Source organism: Cervus canadensis, chromosome 3 (assembly GCF_019320065.1).
Source record: "Cervus canadensis isolate Bull #8, Minnesota chromosome 3, ASM1932006v1, whole genome shotgun sequence".
Classification (NCBI taxonomy): domain Eukaryota; kingdom Metazoa; phylum Chordata; class Mammalia; order Artiodactyla; family Cervidae; genus Cervus; species Cervus canadensis.
Window position 1 is genome coordinate 5,350,587 of NC_057388.1, and position 22,198 is coordinate 5,372,784.

Below are 22,198 nucleotides of genomic sequence, written 5' to 3' on the forward strand. Positions count from 1 at the left end.
AACCCACTCCAGTATCCTTGCCTGGAGAATCCCATGGACGGAGGAGCCTGGCGGGCTATAGTCCATGGGGTTGCAAAGAGTTGGATACTACTGAGCAACTAGCACTTTCACTTTCAACCTGAAGCAAAACCATGAAGAACAGACTTGCCGGAACCTGTTTTCACTGAACCATCTATGAACAGATGAAAGAAAGATATTAACTTGACAGTGGCTAACGTATTCATAGTTAGAACCTTAGAATGCTCAGTAATGACGGACACGTCCACATCACATGTGCACAGGCAGTAAGACTCTGAATTAAACACTGAGTTTATTTCTAAACAATTAAGTAGGGAAAAGCAATATAATTTACATGAAATGATTTACACATGAAATGTAAAATGAGGCTTTCATGATGGATACTGCTTACATCAATCACCTCATACATAAATGATCTATATAAGTAGTGATTTGGGAAGAACTTCCGTACAGTCATCTATTAGCAGCTGTATTTTATCCCACATATTTCACATTCATGAATTCAGGTGCAGTTAGATCTCTGTCTGTAAGGAGCTTTGCCTTGTGTCATTCCATAACCATGGTTATAATCATTACAACCATGAGAAGGACCAGGCTCTGAAATACAGCAGGAAACTATTGTGTTCAAAGGCTGAATTTGAATCCCACTCTTGTCTGTGTCCTAAACATCTTTCTACTCTCAAGGCAGCAACTTATTTTGTACAACATGTACTTTTTTACATTTTTTACTTATTTTACTCAGCATTGTGACCCTGAGATGTATCTGTGCTGTAGCATACCATTCCTTTTTGATTGTATTCCACTGGATAGACATGCTACAGTTTGTGTATCCATTTACTTGCTTATGGACATTTGGGTTATTTCTGGTTTGGGTCTGTTACCTATAAAGCTGCAATGAAAACTCGGGCACACAAAAAAGAAACTAATTTCCAGACACTTTCTGCTGCTCCAGCCTGCCTACACAGCACCTTCTCCTCACCATCCGGCAGAATGTCCACCTACTTGGGAATGCCAATATACTTTTCTTAAATCTGGTTTCTACACATCTTTCTGTCCTATGCCACCAGAAAAGGCCGGTGGCCCAGGTGAGAGGTCGAAGATGCCTTGTGTCACCTGAATTCTGCTGTCTGGCTAACAACCAGAATCATATTTCCAATCTGGAACTTTGTCCTGGGGTTGCTGGCATGGAAGCCATGAAATCCCACTAATTCCATGCTGACTGCAGATGCCTCTGCCAGAACAGACAAATGAGACACCATGAAAATCCAAGTAAAAGGTCTCAAGAAATTGTAACATTTTCACAGATGGAATTAATTTATGCATGAAGAGATGTCAGCCCAGACCTTTCTCAACTAAAATCATTCAACCTGAAACAAACCCTTCTCTTTATTTTGTCCAGCAGAGAGATCCTCTTTATTTTTCTAACCCTTGTGCTGTTGGATTCTGCAAAGTAAGATTAACATGAAAACAAAGAGAAACACTGAAGTCTGGGGCTTCCCTCTCCCTTCCCCTTTCCTGCTCCCGCATTCTCTCCTTTCTTCAAATCTCTGTAAGCCCTAGGGCCCCTTGAATTCCTCCAGGCGCGCTGACCGACAGGACAGTCCTACTCTCAGCCTGCAGTCAGCTGCTAACTAAATTCAGCACAACTCAAGAGCCAGGGCTGAGTCCCTGTCACATCGGGATAGTTACAGCAACTGAGCCGCTGCAAAATGCTGCACAGGTTCAATAAATATTGACTGAGTCAAGGGGAAAATGGTTGGAAAGACACAAGAGCTGAAATTAACTTGCACAGCACAGGAGAAACAGAAAAATGTGAAATCTACAGCTTTGCTGCAGAAAGGGCTGGTCGCCAGCTGGTAAGGAGCTGCTGGAGGATTAGATACCCTCACACAAGGCAAAGGGATGACAGGTCCTTCTATTATGAGGGATCAAGATTTGGATTACATGCTTAATCCACAAACGGAAGGGAAGATACAGACGTTAGAATGACATAAACACAGAAATGGAGATCCTTTCTGTAGAAAGGATCCGACAGTGCAGAGAGGGATGCATGGAAATGAGGCCCCTAAACCCACAGCCTGACATCAGTAGGCAAATCCTGGAGATTCTGGAGCAATCCAGTCCTGCACGTGGGAAGCAGATGAGCCACCATGCTCTGCCTGTTACATCTCTCCTAACTGTTCCACTCTGCATGTCACGGTTTCCTATAAACAGCTAAATCTTATGTGGAATAGCTGAGGACTCATACTCTGACAAGCTGGAACCAAGACTGCTGGGAGAAATACCAACGATTTCAGATACGCAGATGATACCACACACTGGTAGAAAGTGAAGAAGAACTAAAGAGCCTCTTGATGACGATGGAAGAGAGAGTGAAAAAGCTGGCTTGAAACTCAACATTCCAAAAAGTAAGGTCATGGCATCCAGTTCCATCACTGCATGGCAAATGGAAGGGGAAAAGGGGAAACAGAGACAGACTATTTTCTTGGGCTCCAAAATCACTGTGGACAGTGACTGCAGCCATGAAGTTAAAAGATGCTTGCTCTTTGGAAAGGAATCTATGACAAACCTAGATAGTGTATTCAAAAGCAGAGACATCACTTTGCTGACAAAGGTCCATATAGTCAAAGTTAGGGCTTTTCCAATAGTCATATATGGATGTGAGAGTTGGACCATAAGAAAGGCTGAACACTGAAGAATTGATCCTTTCGAATTGTGGTGCAGGAGAAGACTCTAGACAGTCTCTTGGACTGCACGGATATCAAACCAGTCAATCCTAAAGGAAATCAACCCTGAATATTTATTGGAAGGACTGATGCTGAAGTTACAATATTTTGGCTACATGATGCTGAAAGCTGACTCATTGGAAAAGACCCTGATGCTGGGAAAGACTGAAGGTAAGAGGAGAAGAGGGAGGCAGAGGATAAGATGGTTAGATAGCATCAATGACTCAGCGGACGTGAATTTGAGCAAACTCTGGGAGACAGTGGAGGACAGAGGAGTCTAGGGTGCTGCAGTCCATGGGACTGCAGACTCAGACACAATTTAGCAACCAAACAACAACATATTCTCTTACTTACCCAATGGACCAACTTCAAATCCAAATATGGAAGTTACCAGATGTGGACACACGCACGCTGCAGACTGGGGATTATGCAGGCGTGTGTCCTGGGACAGAAAGACAGGAACAGGCTGCCCAGGACCTACCACCAGATCCTCCAACCTCCACTGGCCAATCGCATAGGCTCCGTACCTAACAGAATCCTGTATCCCACAGAGACGTACAAAGGCATGCCTAAGTCATTCACCTCAGTGCCCAGTCTGGCTGGGGAGCTGAGAAACTAACAGAAAAGCAAACAAGGGCAGATGCCAACTGAGCTGTACGCATATTACAACTCCTAAAGGCAAAGCTGTCACTAGGGGCTGGAGGGAGAGGAAAGAGTATAGACTGGAATGTGGGTAAGTCAGCTGCAGAAAAGGCGCCAGGCAGAGAAGGGACACCATCAAGGCAAGGAGGATGTCTCACCGCTCCTCAGTTCCCTCCCGGGGCCAAGAACCTACCCTAAAGAGATACAGAAATCTAACCTGGTGAGAACAAACATTTCCTACCATCAGCAGAACTAAAAGACTTGTTCTAAAACCAAAGAACAAGAACTCAGTGTTGGTACATCTGAGTTTTATGTATATATTAGTCATTCAGTCATGTCTGACTCCTCATGGACTGTAGACCATCAGAGTCCTCTGTCCGTGGGATTTTCCAAGCAAGGATACTGGAGTGGGTTGCCATTGCCTTCTCCAGGGGATCTTCCCAACCCAGGGATATACTATGACTTTGTTTGGTTAATTATTCTGATAATCTTCAATTAAGGAACAAGTTGCCATGCAGAGATACGTACAAATTTTAACTTTTTTTTTTCAGGAGCAGTTTTTCAATAGTTTTTAAATAAAAACTAAAGTAAGTGTTTTCAAGTTGGGATACTATATCACTTTCTCATTTCATTTTTTTTTTAATCTGCAAAACAACAATCTAAAGTTTCAAAATCAGAAAATTTTCTTAAAAGAAGAGAATTCCTCTGTTCACATAATATCTTTTCTCTCCCCTCGAATGGACAGTAAGTTCTTTAACAACCACTCTTTACTTTTCTGATGTTATATTTTCATAAGATAAAGTTATTTTAAGAAAAAATTTAATGTGATAAAAGTAAATGTTATCAAAACTAACAGAAAAGAGAGAGAGAGAGAGAAAGAAACAAGAGGCCCGAGCTAAAACTGCCCTTCCCTGAAAGGAGTCTGGGCTTGGCCCTGGATGACAGCATCCTCCAAAGCCACTGTCACGCTTTTGTCACCAGATGGCGAGAGTGTCCTTTCTAGCTGCTAAGTGTCTTCCCAAAAGTGCCCAGAGTCACACTCGTGAGCAGGATGCACTTAAGGGGAATCAAAAAGTCCCTTCTACTTAAACCACAGGTCTCATCAGCTTCTGACAACTGGGAGCTGGATTATTTTGGAGCTGGAGGAAAAGGCAGGAGCAATGCTTTTCAACCCTTCTTTTGTATGGAGTGAACACACACCCGCATGGCTGATGAACTGCCAAGAAACCTGCTTAGCAAGTCAGGGCAGCGGCTGGAACTAGCGTCTGGTCAGGGCACTGGGTCATTGAGGTACCATCTTCATGAGTATGTCCTGGGCCACACTTCCTACTCTGACCAGTATCTCCTGACTCCTAGCAAGAAGCCTGAAAGATGCTATGTGGGTCCCAGCTTTGTTTTCAACAATTGCTTTGGACTAAATCCTTCCCCAGCCTTACTACAGGTTCCACACCTGAAGCTGTCTTAAATGAGAGCAAGGCCTCACTAAGCCCCTAAGCAGCAGAGGCCTGCCGGGGACAGGGGGGCACCAACCAGCAGCCTGCATCTTCCAGGCTCCCAGCGCTCTCTGAGCTCCAGCCCCGTCCGTCGGGGCCCGCTCCCTATAAGGCTCTGTGCCCTCCCCCACCAGAAGGACAGCAGCTCTGAAGTGAAGTGAATCTGATCCACAGCCAGCTTCCAGCCACCATACTAGCCAATGGCCTCACAGCTACAGCAAGCGGCTGCTTCCTCTGCCTTTAGAGGTTTTTGTTTTGTTTTGTTCTTTTTGTCTTTCCCCTGGCTGTCAGAGAATGGATTCGCACATAAAGGGACTTAATTAAGAACTGTCCCCAGGACCTGTCAGTTTACAGTCTCAGGAAGAACACACCTTCACCCACCACACACACACACACACACACACACACCCCTTCACCCCACCCACACACACCTTCACCCACCACACACATACACCCCTTCACCCACCACACACACACACACACACACACACACACCTTCACCCACCACACACACACACACCTTCACCGACCACACACACACACACATACACACACACACAGCAGGTGAACAACAGTCTGACAACCTGACAAGGCCCTGCTTTCTTCTCAGGCACCAAAGACTGACTTCTCCTTTACAGTTTAGCTTGAAGCAGGACCCTCTGTCTAACATTTTTCAAAACTTCTTGTGACTAATTCCTTTGGATAAATACGGATCATGGGGGAACGCACTCACGCGGGGGAAGACATGGACAGTGTTTACATGGTGTATGTTTGCGGCAAGCAGTCAAACAGCTGGGATGAGAATGAAGAAGGCTGCTTCTTCTGGGATGAAGATCTCGACCTGGTGAATGTCCTGGAAGGGTCCCGATCGGACAGATTGCACAGTCAAATAAGATGCAGCAAAAAACCTGCTGGCCTCCTGTTAAGAGCTGAACATTTGTAAATTCATATGGTTAAAAGTTCATGTGGTGAAGCTGTCACCCACAGTGTGATGGTCTCTGAGGGAGAGCCTGTGGGAGGTCATAAGGGTAAGATGAGGCCGAGCTCATGAGGGCGAGGCCCTCAGGGTGGGGTGTCCTCCTGTGAGAGGAGGAAGGCCCTCTCTCTACCGTGTGAGGACGCGCTGAGAAGGTGGCCGTGTACAAGACAGAGCAAGCAGAATCAGACCCCACAGGCACCTCAGTCTTGGACTTCAAGTCTCCAGAACCAGGAGAAGCCAATTTCTGTTGTTTCAAGCACCCAGTCTCATGTACTTCACTCTGGCAGCCTGAGCTAAGACACCACCTGCGCCCCCATTTCTGCAGTGGAGAGCGGGTGTGTCCACGTGGACCCAGCCCGGGCCTCCAGCTCTTGGCCTGCTGCAAACAGAGCTGGCAGAGAGGAGGTTTAGCTGACAGGGTCTGGCAGGACCCCAGGGCCACAGGCAGCCAGGCTCAGAGCCCCAGCCTGGACCCCGCTCCCAGTAGGGTGGGCCTCTCTCCTCCCACTTGGGATCACGGGTGATGGTGAGATTTGGATGGAGCAGCTTTAATACTTTACCTATTCACAGATTTCTAAAATTAAGACCTTAATAGATAGGACATGAGGCCAACTGGGCATGATCACCCACTCGGGCCAAATGGAGGGAAAAGGCCAGGAGAGCAGTTCTGTTAAAGCCAAACTCCTTCTGGGACCTCCCTGGTTGTCCAGTGGTTAGGACTCAATGCTTCCACTGCCAGGGCCCAGGTTCAGTCCCTGCTCGGGAACTAAGAGCCCACAAGTTGAGTGGTACAGCCAAAAAAAATTGAAAAGCCCAACTCCTTTTAAATAACGAGAGGATCTAAACTCTTTTGTTTTGGAATTAGCATAAAGGTTAAAGATAAGTAATCCTAAGGAGAAAGAAGCAATAAAATGAATGGGCTTCCCTGGTGGCTCAGCAGTATAGAATCTGCCGACAACGTGTGAGACGCAAGAGACGTTGGTTTGATCCCCAGGTCAGGAAGATCTCCTGGAAAAAGAAATGGCAACCCACTCTGGTATCCTTGCCAGGAAAAATCTCATGGACAGAGGAGCCTGGTGGGCTACAGTCCATGGGGTCACAAACAGTTGGATATGACTAAAGCAACTGAGCATGCACAGCCTTCCTTTAATATACAAAAACTAAGTGTCTTCCAAGAGCAGGCTTTTAAAAGACGGGTGTGAGGTGTGATGAGAGGATTGGTTTCCTTGGGGATACAAGTTCAGAAATGAGGCAGTGAAGTGGTGATAATAGGGGACCTGGCAAATGGAGAAAGTACTTAACACACTGAAGCCCACATGTGTATCTCGTCCTAACACACATACACGTACACAGACGCAAACAGAACCATGCTGCTTTCTTTCAGCATTCTTCACTTGAGATGGAAGTGATAACGCTTAAACGCTAGACGGGGAGAGATGAAGACCTCCAGAGGCGAGCTGACTCAGTGGAGCTGGAGGGAACAAGGGTCACAATTGCCAATGAGAAACTGGCCACATGGACACATCGGAGGTTGGATCCTGGCTCCCAGCAGCCTGCTCAGCTGTCAATCACCCAGCAAGTGCTGGACCACGGGCTGTGCCTGGAGCGCGGGCATCCTCAGCTCACACCTTTGGCCCCTGCCCTTCCCCTTGAAGCTCAGCCTCTTCCACAGCATCCTGCAGTTACAACAGGCCAGCCCAGCGGTTTCTCCAGTTAATGAGGTCCCTTTCCATGGAGGTTTAGAACACCATGGGGCTCACTCACAAGAAAGGGGCCATCTTTGCGCTCAGACACATCCCTGAGGGCAGACCATTCAGTTGTGTCAGTGGCCCCTCACTGTTACCCCCGGGCAAGATGAGCTTACTTCCTAGGCTCCCTGGAGGGCACAGGAAGCCTGAGGGGAACTCTGTTGCCAGCAGGAGGTGACCTGAGCTGAGTGGCTGACATCACAGCAGTTTATCCCTCAGGCCACTGGCGTCCCCTGCTCCTCACAGGCCCAGGCAAAGGCAGCAGGCTTGTCAGAATTCTTTCTCTTCCTGCCTCCCAGCCCCTGACGTTTCTGCAAGTGTGACATGGCTGATCTGCTGGCCAGTGGGGGAAAAGGTGCTCCAGGCGGCCCTGCTCCCCATAGGAATGGACGGCCAGCATCCCGGCCCCCTGGCTTCCCTGCACTGGGGCCTGGGGGACAGAGATACCCCTACGACAGCGTCCATGGGCCGGGGGCCCTGTGTCCCCTGAATATAACTGTCAGCAATTCAAGAGTGTGACCAGGCTTAAAACTATGGCTCCTGACATCTTAACAGGGATGAATAAATACGAGTCCTGGCTTGTTGAAATGAACTTCATTTGTTTCAAGCCCTTTGAAACAAAACTATGGAGATAGATTTGGGGGACAAAAAACTCACAGAATTTAAAAGTAAAACGCAAGTAACAATTTTTTTTTTAAAGATTTTGTGACATGGGCCATTATTAAAGTCTTTTTTGAATTTGTTAAAACATTGCTACTGTTTCATGTTTTGGTTTTGGGGCCACAAGGCATGTGCAATCTTAGCTCCCCAACTAGGAATCAAACGGGTGCTCCCTGAGTTGAAAGGTGAAGTGTTAACCACTGGACCACCAGGGAAGTCCCCAGGGAATTTTTTAAGTTGGACCAGGGAAATGTAAACGACTGTGCCATGTCAACCTCCAACAAAAGCAAAGGCCCAAGACAGAAGGTCCAACCTGTCTGGTAGAGTGTGTGTTACTATTTATTTCTGAGCTGCCTCAGGAGCAGAAGGGCCATATCATTAAGAAGTGGCATCACTAGCTGTGGTTTTATACACGTGTATGTATATATATATATACACCTATATGCGTATATATATACTTAAATACATTATGTATGTGTGCGAGTGTTAGTCGCTCAGGTGTGTCTGACTCTTTGCCACCTCACGGACTATAGCCCACCAGGCTACTCTGTCCATGGAATTGTCCAGGCAAGAATACTGGAGTGGGTAGCCGTTCCCTTCTCCAGGGGATACTCCCAACCCGAGATCAAACACATGTCTCCTGCATTGCAGGCAGATTCTTTACCATCTGAGCCACCAGTTTTTGTCGTTCAGTTGCTCAGTCGTGTCTGACTCCTTGTGACCCCATGGACTGCAGCACACCAGGCTTCCCTGTCCCTCACTATTTCCCAGAGCTTGCTCAAACTCATATCCATTGAATTGGTGATGCCATCCAACCGTCTCATCCTCTGTTGTCCCCTTTTCCTCCTGCCTTCAATCTTTCCCAGGATCAGGGTATTTTTCAATGAGTTAGCTCTTTGCATCTGTCGGCCAAAGTATTGGAGTTTTAGCTTCAGTATCAGTCCTTCCACTGAATATTCAGGGTTGATTTCCTTTTGATTGACTGGTTTGATCTCCTTGCTGTCCAGAGACTCTCAAGAATCTTCTCCAGTACCACAGTTCAAAAGTATTAATTCTTTGGCGAAGCTCATGTAATATTATGTACACTTAATATATGTGTGTGTATAAACATATACACACACACATATATCTTTCTTTAGATTTACTGGGACTCCTGAATCAGGAAATAGGGGTCTTTCAATGAGGAAGTCTCCAGCACTCTCTCTTCCTTTCCCCACATTCTCTGCTACCTCTTTCAAAATTCTAACTGCACATATGTTACCTTCTCTCTCAATCCTCCATGTACCCAAGCATGTCTTTCCTACATTCCATCTGTGCACCTGAGTTTCATTCTGGGCCACTTCTTCAAGTCTACCCCCAGGTTCACTAGATTATCTCAGAATCTGCATCTATCATCCTGCCAAACTCTCCCCTTGAAATAAAGGTTCTATCTGATTCCTTCCCCAAACTGATGAGTACTTTGGATATAGTGATATTGTTTACCCATCCAGTTTATTCCCACATTTATTTCCCTAGGCATAAAAAATAATTCTCATTTATATTCTGACACGTGAGTCTGATCTGACTGATTTTTGTCTCAGCTGCTCTTTCTCCTTATGTGTTATTGTTATTTTGACATCGTATTCCTTGGAACTGTATTTGCGGGGAGTCTCTGAGGCCAGAGTGTTTGCCTCTGCCCGATACCTGTGGGCACTGCCAGTCTGGGGCCCCTTTAAATGAAAATATTCCATGTGGATTATCCAAAACACTCGGGGAAGCATGACCATCCATGTCCACAGGAGGGCACATGCAACAGCTGACCGTGAGCCCCAGCTCTGCCCACACTGAGGCCGTCCAGGGGCTGTGTCTGCACTGCCCTCCTGCAAGACAGACTCTTCTGGGGAGCCTGCTTTTATGAGACATATCTTATCTGACTCTCTCCACCTGTGGTCCTGGACTTGCCACGTGCCCCAGCCTGGCCATAAGTACCAAGCGTCCAGGTCTCAGGCATCAGTGATGGCCCTCAGCCAGCCACCCCTGAAGCCAGCCACCCCTCTGGCTGACTTTCCTCTCTGGATTCCGTTGTCCACCTCCAGAGACTAATTTCTCTGTGAGTGTGTGTGTGTGTGTCTCTTTTTGCCATTTCTGCTGTGCTTTTAAGAAGATGTGCTTTATTGTATGAAATCCAAGATTTCATGACTTTTGTAAAAACAGTGGGTTTTCAGGCTATGAGTCTTCTATATTCTCAAGCAAAATCACTTCTGCCATGATCAGAAATGCACAGAGCCTTAATTTTCCATTGCTCTGTTTTTCCACGGGCCGAGGGCCTCCCTGAGAACTCGCAAGGCCACGGGCAGATGCCTGACATCATCGCTTTCTGCATCCATTCGAAAGGCACTCTGTGTCCTGGCCGCACCCCAGTGCCCGGCAGAAATAGAAAGAGAAGTGAAATCCAGCTGGCAGGATCTCAGCCTTGGAACAGATAAGCAGCAAGAAGGATTTCCGGCTACGTGGTCAGAACCATGCCATGAAGGATGGCTACATGGGCTGCAGACTTGAGTGGAAAACTGGATCCTTGACTCAAACTCACAACTGTTCTATGTGAAACAGGCTTGGTCTTTCCTCCCGAAATCGGCCCCAGGATTCCTCTGCCATTTAAAGGCAAACCATCAACAGCCATGGGGTCTGAATGAGGGGCCTCCACCTACCTACCTACCCGGCAGACACCCCTTGCCCCATGACCAACCTCTGGACACATCTGTCTCTGCAAGGTCCCTGCTCCAGAAGGACCCGGCAGTTTGTCACCGTATCACCAGGATCTAGGCCAATGCCTGCAAAGATTTATTCAAAAAAGTCTTTTTGAATAAATAAATGCAAGAATGAATTTTCTGTTGGGATGTATCAGATCTGAGAAGGAACTATGTGTGGGAACACACAGCCCCCTAGAGTCACCTCCTAACAATGAGGACCTTCTTCATGGGCCATCCTCCTGGAGACCAAGTGCCTCGCTGGAGGCAGGACCACTCCTGAGACGCTCACCCTCCAGGCCACAGGGGCAGCAGGCTTTTGCGCTGCTGTTTGTACGGAGCTCTGTGGGTTCTCACATCTCTTACCTCCTTCCTATAACGTGAGAGACAAGCAGGATCCTCTCTACAGTTTCCTACCAGCTCATAAGGAGGCTCTGTTGCCTGGACTTCCCCGTTGGCGCAGTGGTAAAGAATCTGCCTGCCAATGCAGAAGTCACGGGTTCGATCCCTGGGTTCGGAAGATCCCCTGGAGGAGGAAATGGTAACCTGATGCAGTATTCCTGCCTGGAAAATTGCATGGACAGAGGAGCTTGGCGGGCTGCAGTCCATGGGGTTGCAGAGTTGGTCATGACTGAGTGACAGCATGCACGACTAACATCCTTGGGCATAGAACAGGGCTCACAGTGACTTCAAGGACTCTCTCCCTGAAGTTCTAGAAACTGCCTATCCATGCCAACTGAAGAGCAAGGCTGGAGATGGTGGCTCGGGGCCCTGAGCCTCCTCTGATGCAGGCTGGCCTGTTTGATCTTGGAGAAGTTACTGCTTTTATATGGTGACACCTCTTCACTTGTGAACAGAGAGCATCACAAAGCCACATGACTGCAGGACCATGGGAAAGTCAGGACAGGGGGGAGATGGTCTCCTGCGGAGCCAGTGCCCTTCTCAAGGAGCAGCTTGGCCCTGGCAGATGGCTACCATTTGGGACTCCCCCTGTTCTCATGACAGGCTGGCAACTGAAGTATCTGTATGAACCTCTCACTTGTTAAATGTCTGCTCCAGCGACACAAACAGCTGATGTTCTGCGAGCCAAGCAGAGCGCCTCCCTGGGCCAGGGATGGTTGTCAGGACATCCGTCTGTCCCCCCTGGCCTGATGACCTTTCAGGTCCTACCCCCCGGTCAAGATCTGGAACCCACTGGAACCTTCCTCCGTGCCCTCAGGGAGCTCCTGGAGCTCAGAGCTCATGCTCTCCTTACAACTCAAGATTTCATACTTTGAAGCCCACAGATGCTCATTTTGTTCCCTATGGCTTTGTCCCCTGTGTTATAAGAGAAACATAACATACATCCACGCAAACACAACCAAATGCATTCAGTGTTTACCAGGCCAGTATAAGCCTTTCCTTCTCCAGGTACCAGACATTCTCCCAGCCACACACAAAACGCCCCTCCCTCCCCTGGGGTCAGGAAGATAAGCAGGCAAGACTGGAAGGAAAGGTCTAACAGACCAGGACTCAAATCCTGACCCGCCCCCCACCCCACCACCCCCTGCAAGCCCCGTTACTGGCTTGATGACTTTCATCAAGTTACTTAAATGTTTTGAAACTTAGTTTTCTCTCCTTAAAAACAAAAAACAAAAAACACCAACTCATCAGCCTATTGTGTAAACCACACCCTCAACATATAAAACATATAAGCCCTGGATAAATGTTGGTTTTCTTCTTCTTGTCATAAAAGACTAAACTTTTAGGTTAGCAGATATTGGTCCTGTCTAAAACATCTGTAAGACAATTGGGCCACGCCAAAAGGTCCTTAAAATTTGGTCCTGTCCAAAGAATACATGCCAAATGATTTGGGACAGGACCAAACAGCAGTTACTTTTTCCTTTTCTAATGAATATAGTTGATTTACAATTCTGTGTCAGTTTCTGGTATACAGCAAAGTGATTCCATTTTATACATATATATAAATATCAATATATATGTATATATAACTTTTTCAGATTCTTTTCCATCATTGGTTATTACAAGATACTGAATATAGTTCCCTGTGCTATACAGTAAAGTTCTTGTTAAATAACTATTTTATATATAGTAGTATGTATTTGTTAATCCAAAATTCATAAATTATCCCTTCCCCAGCCTTCCCCTTTGGTAACTATAAGCTTATTTTCTATGTCTGTGAGTCTATTTCTCTTTTGTAAATAAGTTCATTTGTATCATCATTCTGGGGATTCTACATATAAATGATAACAATATCATATATTTGTATTTCTCTGACCTTTGCTTAGTGTGCATTTCTCTGACCTTTGCTAGGTCCATGCATGTTGCTTCAAAGACCTCTTGGCATGGAGCAAATACCTTTTGAAAGTTTTGGACTGGACCAAGTGATCATGCAAATATCAAGGACATTTTGGCATAGAATGAACATCTTATGGACCAGAGTTTTTGGAAAGTTTTGGATATGAACAACTGTCCTGCAGGAACTTTTATAGCACTTATCTCATGTGTGCATACAAAGTACCATGTGGAACAGGTAAAAAAAGCAGTCATTCACATTAAGTTTCTCCCACTGAGTCAGGGACACATCCGAAAGGTCTAGAGAAACCATATGGGCTCTCCTTGCTTTCCAAATAAAATCGTTACCACTTAAATGGCTTTAGACAGAAAGGCAAAAACTAAGAAGTCCAGAATTCATCAAATCTTACTAGGAACCAAAGCAAACTCAGTGGTAGCAACAGCACACACATGAAACCGACTTCCAGAAAAGAACGTCCACTTTACACAACTCAGTTCACTTTCCTCTGCAAAGGAAAACAATAATGGTATCATTTTGATTTAAGTAGCATCAGTAGAAAGAATATAAATCCTATTTGACTAAAAAACATGGAGAATAGTGTCTCTGTCCTTCTTGGCACTTTCTCATAATTGCATTACAGATCTGTTGAGATGGTGCTTTTGATTCCAAATTTCATGTAGGTTGTTTTTCCATTAATAAACTCCTAGAAAGGAGATTTTGTAGCAAGTCAGATGGTGAGGCCCCAGGAAAGGCATGTAACTCAGTGGTCCCCAATCATCTCACCCGTGACTCCCTCATTCACTGATTTCCTGTCCAACTTTCCACAAGCTTTGAAAGACAGCCTAGCAAGGAGCACGTATTAATAATTCATTTTCTCTTTTCTTCAAAGGCTTATACAATTGCCAATCAGAGCTCCTGATCTGCCATAATAACCAGTGTGGACACACAGAACTGATGTCATTCCAACAAAAGCAAAGTGGAAGTTCAGTTCTCCTAAGTGGCATTATCTAGGGGAGTCACACATTCCATGAGATTCTATGAAACAGGGAAACACGCTTGCAGACCCCAATTCTCTCTTCACAGTCCCCCAGAAATCAGGATTCCCAGGGGAACAGGTTCTGCTGTTGCTCAAAATGGAGTCATTTTTTAAAGAAAGAATTTCACGTTAGACTTGCTATTGGTCTGCATGGAAGTTCTCAGGGGCAAATTTAAAAGCGAGGCCCTCACATGACACAAGCACCCACTGACTTAAGGAGCATGATAATTCCTAAAATGGGCTCAGAACGGAACAGACACCGAATCATCGTGACCTGTGTGGGCAGTTTCATTATGTTTTATTTATGTTAATCCAGCATTTTGTGTACTACCCGTCACTCTGCCTTTTCTATGAATTCATTCTTCCAATCACTCTCGCTGATGCATCCTTGTCCCACCACACTCTATACCTCCCTGGACCCAAGCCTATGAGGTCAACTCTGATCACTGACACCCGATGTTACAGGCTGGACTGGGTCCCCTCCGAGATTCAGATGTTGAAATCCTAAACCCAAGAGCTCAGAATACGACTGTACTTAGAGACAAGGTCTTGACAGAGGCAGTCAAGGTGAAATAAAGTCATACGAGTGGGCCCTAATCCAGGATGAGTGGTGTCCTTATAGGAAGAGGTGATCAGGACAAGATACACACAGAGGGATGACCACACAAGGACACGAGAAGACAGCCATCTACACGCCCAGGAGAGAGGCCTCGGGAGAAACAGCCCCACCCATACCTTGATCTTGGACTCCCAGCCTTCAGGGCTGTGTGACAATAAACTTCTACTGTCGAAGCCACCGCGTCTGTGGCATTTTGTTAAGCAAACAGAACAGTGTTCATGTATAAAAAATAAACCAAGAGACAGGCTTCCTTACTCAAAGTTGGAGACTTGTTGGTGTGAGAACAGGATACTAGGTATGATTTGAGAGGCAATCGAAGACATTCTAGTAGAAACTATGTTTTTATCTGGATATACAAATGAAATTGCGAACAACCCCTGGATGAGGGTATTACTCTAAGTATTATTAGCAGCTCAATGGTATTTCATTAAAGAGTGAGGTCTTCAGCCGACATCTGCCCAAGATCAACTAGGCTGTAAGGAAGGAAGGTTTTAAAGGGGTAAAGAGCCTGGAGAGAAGCAAGAGACAGACAAGTACAGAGAAAACTGGGCAGAGAGTGAAAGTGAGGACTCTGTGGGGCCCTCCCTAGTACAAAAACCCTTCTGTGCTTTCTATTTCTCCTTTGCGGGACACAGATTTCAGCCTCCAAGACCTTCCCTGAGTTCCAAAGAGCAGATTCAAACAGCAATAATTAGGGGCATGAGGAATGCAAAAAGGAACAGTAGTGCAGATGGAGGAGGGCCCTGGTTCCTGCTGGGGCATGGACACAGACCTCAGATATATATCTTTGAATTCCTTTGCAGGAACTAAGCCACCCGCCTTCCTGGACAATGGTAACTTCAGGCTGAGCACAAAATTCCTGGAGCAGTGCCCTGTGATCTCACTACCAACCAATCAGAGGAGGGTTACACACCCAGCAGCCTGCCTCCCAAATTTTGTCAATAAAATCTTGTCCTAAACCCCTCTCCCTCCCTGTTCTCCTTGCATTGTTGTTCAGTCACTCAGTTGAGTCCGACTCTTTGCGACCCCATGGACTGCAGCATGCCGGCCTTCCCTGTCCATCACCAACTCTCGGCGCTTGCTCAAACTCATGTCCATCAAGTCGGTGATGCCATCCAGCCATCTCATCCTCTGTGGCCCCCTTGTCCTCCTGCCTTCAACCTTTCCCAGTATCAGGATCTTTTCTAATGAGTTAGCTCTTAGCATCAGGTGGCCAAAGTACTGGAGCTTCAGCTTCATCATCAGTCCTTCCAATGAACACCCAGGACTGATCTCCTTTAGGATGGACTGGTTGGATCTCCTTGCAGTCCAAGGGACTCTTAAGAGTCTTCTCCAACACCACAGTTCAAAAGCATTAGTTCTTTGGCACTCAGCCTTCTTTATGGTCCAACTCTCACATCCATATATGACAACTGGATGCATGGCCCTGCCATAAATACACCTTTATCTGCTCCAAACTCTGAGGTTTCAGTTGGTCTGGCTCCAGTGTCTGCCTGGCACAGTGACTGCAGACAGGCCCCCAGAACAGAGACCCACAGGAGGGCTGGGAGGAGCAATGTTCTGCCCAGGGCTGCCTGCACATCACAGGCACAAGGATCACTTCTGTCAGGCTCCCAGTCTCCACCAGTAATCTCCTCTCTCTCAGAAAGTAGAGTACAGACTGCCAAAGCGCCTGCGTGCCTCAGGGAAAGCGGACCAGAACCAGCCTCCCTTTCACCTCCAATTTTGCCAAGGTCAGCAGTGTTTCATGCATGACCCTTGAGACCACAACCTCCACTGAACTGCATTTTTTTTCAGAGAAGCCCCCAAAGCTTCAGATATAAAATGCTTTCCTTTTCTGTTTTCTCTACTATGCAACCTGCAAGCCCTGACGGATCTCCTGGAAGCCCAGCGGACCCAGACGAGGCACAGGAGCAAACCCCATGGACTCACAGCTGACCCTGCGTGCTTAGTTGCTCAGTTGTGTCTGATTCTTTGCGACCCCATGGACGGTGCAGCCTGCTGGGCTCCTCTCTTCATGGGATTCTCCAGGCAAGAATATTGGGGTGGGTACCCATTCCCTTCGCCACTGGATCTTCCTGACCCAGGGACTGAACTCAGGTCTCCTGCATTGCAGGTGGATTCTTTACCACTGAGCCACCACTGCTGACCCTAAACCCTTCTAAGCTCAACCTCCCAACACCCCTAGCAGAGCCCTGCATCCTTTTGGTCTTGGCAGGAAACGAGCACAAAGCCACCCTAAATCAGGGAAATACCTAGAAATGTTCCTGATACTAACAGAAATGAACAAGCACGATGTATACAGTGAAATCCTTATGCAATTGTACATGTCATAGGAGCAGGAATATAGTGGAAATTTTGCAGCAGCTGCTCAACCCTCATGCATGTGTCATCCTAGCAGCTGGTAATGATTGGATGAAAGTTAAGTATGAAGTGTCACTTGAAGATGAAAGATGCACTTAATATTCTAAAAATAGCTTTATTAATATTTTGATTCTTCCCGAGATAATCATCTCTCCAAACTCCCTTTTCTTGCTAAAATCTCTCATCTCCAGAGTGGGAAACACATTCCACTTTCATTTGTTCATTCTCATGCTTAGTCGTGTCCGACTCTTTGCGACCCTATGAACTGGAGCCCTCCAGGTTCCTCTGTCCATGGGATTTCCCAGGCAAGAATTCTGGAGTGGGTTGCCATTTCCTCCTCCAGGGGATCTTCCAGACCCAGGGATCGAACTTGAGTCTCCTGCAGTGCAGGCAGATTCTTTACCAGCTGAGCTATCGGGGTAGGCTCTAATTTTTGGAAATAGGAATCCAACAGGAGATTCCCCCACCAACCATACACACAGACAGTCCACGGCATCCAGCTTTTAGCAATGAATAACTCAAACAGATTTGAATTCTTCCTTCTGCCTGTGATGGCTGCTCTGTGATGTGTTTGGGCTTCTGAGATCAAAATGTTAGTAATTCCTCAGCCTACCTCGTGGGATACATAAGAAATGATTATGTTACTACGCACAGTGCAGACAATAAATACTATTAATTAAAAACTCCTTGTCTTAGATCTTATAACACTTTCTTATGAACCTGAAACTCCAGGGAACTGTTTGACTACAGCACCATTCTGGCCAACACAGAAGGCAGCTCCTATGGGTCCCATCAGCTCCCAGGGCCAGCTTTGCTTCTGCACTTCCGGGCTGCACCCAAAACATCTGGAGAGGCATCTGCCTGGCTCTTCAGTCCTCTAGGAGAATTTGAGGGCAGAGTTCCTGACTTCTGTTGTATGGCCAAGGGCCTGGTTCCTATAAAGTTCTCATCAAAGTTGTCTGGTTCTCCAAAGGGCCGAAGCCAAGCAAGCCATATTTGCCTGGAGTTAGACCCTGAATGTCAGGTGGTTAGAACTCCAGGGAGCCTTAAGGAATGGCTAGCCTTACTTTACAGATGAGGGGAAAGACAGTCTTTCTACAGCACTCAGGAATTCATTCCTGAAACTCACTACCTGCTGTCACACTCTGGCCACATTCTCAATCTTTAGATCTCAGGCTCTGCTCTGGAGACCCTGGAGGAGATTCCTCCCCATCTGCCTCTTCGCTCAGCTTTGGGGGCTGGAGGTCCCAGGACACCCTCTGCTGCCCAGGAAAACTCTGGCATGCCAAGTCAACTGGCCAAGTCCAGGCAGGCCAGCGGCTGAGCCAACCCTGGAGGGCTGGAAAGGCTGCTCAGTGGTGCGGGTGGTCTTCCAGGGCCGCTAGTGAAGAAGCAGGGCTCTGGGGGGAGTTAGCCCCTGGCCAGTACAACCACTGGGCAGTATCTCCATCCAGCACCCCGTGGAGCTAGGCTTTAGGTTTAAATAGAGCCTAGAGTATGAAAGCAGCCTTGAGGCACCGAATCTGCTTCTTACCAGCTGCCTTGCCCTGGACACCTTATTTAAATATTCTGTGTCTCAGTTTCCTCTTCTCCATCAGCTGGAGATAACAGATCATATTCGACTTTATAGCCTGGCTTGAGGTCTAAGTAAGTTAGTATAGGTAGAAATGCAGCCCGGGGGTGTGATATTACTGTAGGCACTCAGGAAACAGCACTGCTAATATTATGGCCAGTACTTACCTAAAAATAAAACCATTTTTAAAACCACAACCTGGACTTCTTTTTGCCATGGCCCATATTTTGGCATCCAATCAGCAAGCATTTTGTTTTGTTTTAATTTCTAGAACATCTGCCTGATACCCAGCACATAATCCAGGGAAATCGCTTATTTATATGAATAGTCTCCCTTAATGAACTATTAACTGAAGAATACATCCCAAAGAGCAAGGCAAATTGCCCTGTGTTTGAAAACAGGGTGAACATTTCAGCAGCAACACGTTTAACTCCGGAGCAGCCAATTCAGGTTAAAAGCGCAGCCAGCACTTTTGCCTGGGCTTTGGTGCCACGGGGCTTTACTCTAAGGAAACCCTTTTGGAGCAAACGCATGTCAGCCGGGCACGTGGCTTTCAAAAATTACCTCTGCACTGAACAAGAGAGGGGACACGGGCACAGCGCCGTCCACCTCTGAGAACCACAGGGCGCCTCTTCTCCCAAGTGGGGGCGAGGAGCCAGCTCACCCGCTCCGGGGACGTGCAAAGTCGGCCGGGCGCTGGCCTCTTACCACGAACTCCTCCAGGGTCTGGTAGGTCCTGCCCCGGAAATCGCAGTAGTTCTTCCTCTCCTTGCACTGCGGGCAGCACTGGCTCGTGTCGACGTGTATGCAGCGCGGGTGCAGCCGCGGGCACTCGGGCTGGGCACACAGCGGCCCCTCCTCGGTGCACAGGCACGGGCAGGCCGAGGGGCCCGGGGCAAACTTCTCCCCGATCGCGTACACGAAGCCGCTCTCGTCCACGCAGCCCTTGCCCCGGTAATCCGGGTACGCGTACTCCTCCGGCGGCTCGGGCGTGGGCTCCGACTCCGGACGCGCCACGTCCTGGGCGGCGGCGGCCAGGGGCTCTTCGTGCGGGGTGTCCCCGCGGGGCCGCCCCGGCAGGTCCCCGGCCCCGGCGCCCCCGCCCTGGGCGGCCGAGGCCTGCTTCTGCCTGCTCCACGCCTCCCGGCCGGCCAGCCCGCGACCGCTCTTGCCCTTCCAGTCCCGGCCGCCGCCGCCGCCCTCGTCCCTCGCCGGGCGCCCCAGCTCGCTCACCCGCCCCGGGCCGTCCCGAGACGCGTGCTCGCGCTTCTCCTGGCCCGGCCGCTCCGGCGCCTGGGCCAGCTTCTCCAGCGGGATCCTCGGGCTGCACAGGGCCACCATCAGGCAGCAGGTGAGCAGGAGGGAGCTGGACAGCGCGCCAACTGCCATCGCAGTGGAGCTGGGCATTCCCTACCGCGTCCCGGCGGGCGGGCGGGCGGGGAGCGCGGCCGAGGGGCGAGTCGCATTCACAGCCCGGGGGCGCGCCGCCGCCAGCCGGGAGCCGCCGTCCCTGCGGAGAGAACAGCAGCACAGCTGAGCCCCGCGGCCCGCGCGCGCCCGGCCCCCGCCCGGCCCCGAGCCGCCCGACCCCGAGGCTCCCTAGCTGGACTCGCCGGACCACGAGGGCGGGGGCTGCATTCCCGGCGCCCGGGCGCCGCCGGGGGTCCTACAGATCCCAGACTGCGGGCCTGGACACGGAGGCGAGTCCCAGAAAAACACCACCCCGCAGTGTGCCCCCTGTCGTCGTTATTAGCGGGTGGTGGAGCGCTGGGGCTGCAGCGAGCTGGGCCCGCGCCCCCTGCAAGGCTCGGATGGAGCCACATAACTCCAGCGCCTGGCGCCCCTCTTCTGGTCCCGGCCACACTTCCCCAAAGGTCGCGCAGTGGAGAATTCCGCAGTGGAGTGGACGGTGAAGACTGTGCAGAAAAATAAGAGGGAAACCCTTCCTCGCTTGCCTGAGGGCGTTTGGGGAAGAGAGGAGGGAAGGAAGAGAAGAAACCTGGCCGGGCCCTGCGATTCATCTGAACAACTTTTCAAACGCCGCCAGTGCGGGGCGCAGACGCCCCTTCCCCGCCCTCCAGCTCAGACCCGGCTGGCTGCCGGGGGAAGAAGGTCCCCGACTATCCCCCAGCCCACCCCCAGTTCCCGGCTGCGGGTCGGGGATTCGCAGGCTTCTCTTCCTCCGCCAGCCACCGGGCAGCGGCTCAGCGACTCAGGGCGCAGACCAGATACCCCTGTGTGAGTCGCAGCGCTCAGTCTCCTAATTTCTTGGACCCTGGAGGGGGTCGTGGCGGTGGAGCAGGAGGGCCCGGTAGACAGAAGGTGTGCAGTGGAGGAGGCTGGAGATGCAGGGCGGGGGCGAACGCCCCTCAGTCTCCCGGTCTCCGGAAACCTCTCTGGTTCCCAAACTTTCTGCGGCCCAAAGGGGCCGACAGAACCCTAGACTACACGCTGCAGGGTACTGGCCGCCCAGCCTCTCTCCACCTAGCCGTCCAACTCCCCAGATCTGTGCGCCCCGGAGTGGTTTCCTCCGCCTCCCCACCCTCTTCCAGTAAGCAGGGTTCGTCTGTGCCCTCTGCTCATTTCCAGTCCCAGCCGGGTGGACCTCAGCCCGGGCGATCACCCATATTTACAAACTTGGGGCCTGGGGTGAGGGGACTCCTCCTGAGCAGCAGGGAGGCGGAAGGGCGCCCGGGGCGCGGACACCCAACATGCATCTTCATCCCCGAGGGCGGGCGCCCAGCCTACATACATGAGCGCAGGGCGCCGGCCGGACGCGGGGCTCGCGGCGGGCTCAGGGGCAGCAGCGGCGGGCACGGACCCTGGGCGCCGGCGCCCATCCTCCGGCCGGCGAGGGCCCGGAGCGGAGCGCACGGCGGAGAGCTCAGCCCCACCTGCGCGCGCTCCGCCCGGCGCGTGCACTCGGCTAGGGCGTCTCCGCGGTCTGGCTCGTGGCGCCGGCGGCCGGGAACCGTGGCCCCAACTCGCGTCAGTTTCTGCGCCGCCTTCCGCCGCTCATCCTCCGATCTGGTCCCAGAGTCTCCGCCACGAATCGCGCCCCGGGGCGCCCCAACTCGTTCTTGCTCTTCTCGGGCAGGCGCGGAGAGCTCCCCGGACGAGGCAGCCGGGAGGCTGGGGTGTCCGCGGCGCGTAGGAGGCAGAAGAGACGTCCGGAGCGCGGCGGGCGGGCGGGCGGGCGACGGGCCCCGAGGCCGGAGTGGGAGCCCTCGCTCCCGCCTCTCCTGCCGCAGCCGCCTCCCGCCGCGCGCGCTCCCCGCCCTCCTCTGCGGCCGCGGTTTGGGAGGCGTCGCCGTGGCG

General features: G+C 49.8%; 1 protein-coding gene across 4 annotated transcripts in view; it reads right to left on the bottom strand.

Moving 5' to 3' along the window:
• The window catches only part of VWC2 (von Willebrand factor C domain containing 2), a 126,147-nt gene that overhangs the window by 103,525 nt on the left and 424 nt on the right, over positions 1-22,198 (bottom strand). The window contains exons 1-2 of one of the 4 annotated variants that reach the window (XM_043462542.1): positions 21,775-21,879; positions 19,589-20,390 (exon numbers count right to left, since the gene is read on the bottom strand). In XM_043462542.1, coding sequence (XP_043318477.1) covers positions 19,589-20,287 — 699 coding nt within the window. In that variant the 5' untranslated portion in view covers positions 20,288-20,390; positions 21,775-21,879. The other 3 variants (XM_043462541.1, XM_043462543.1, XM_043462540.1) reach the window with 3 other exon arrangements.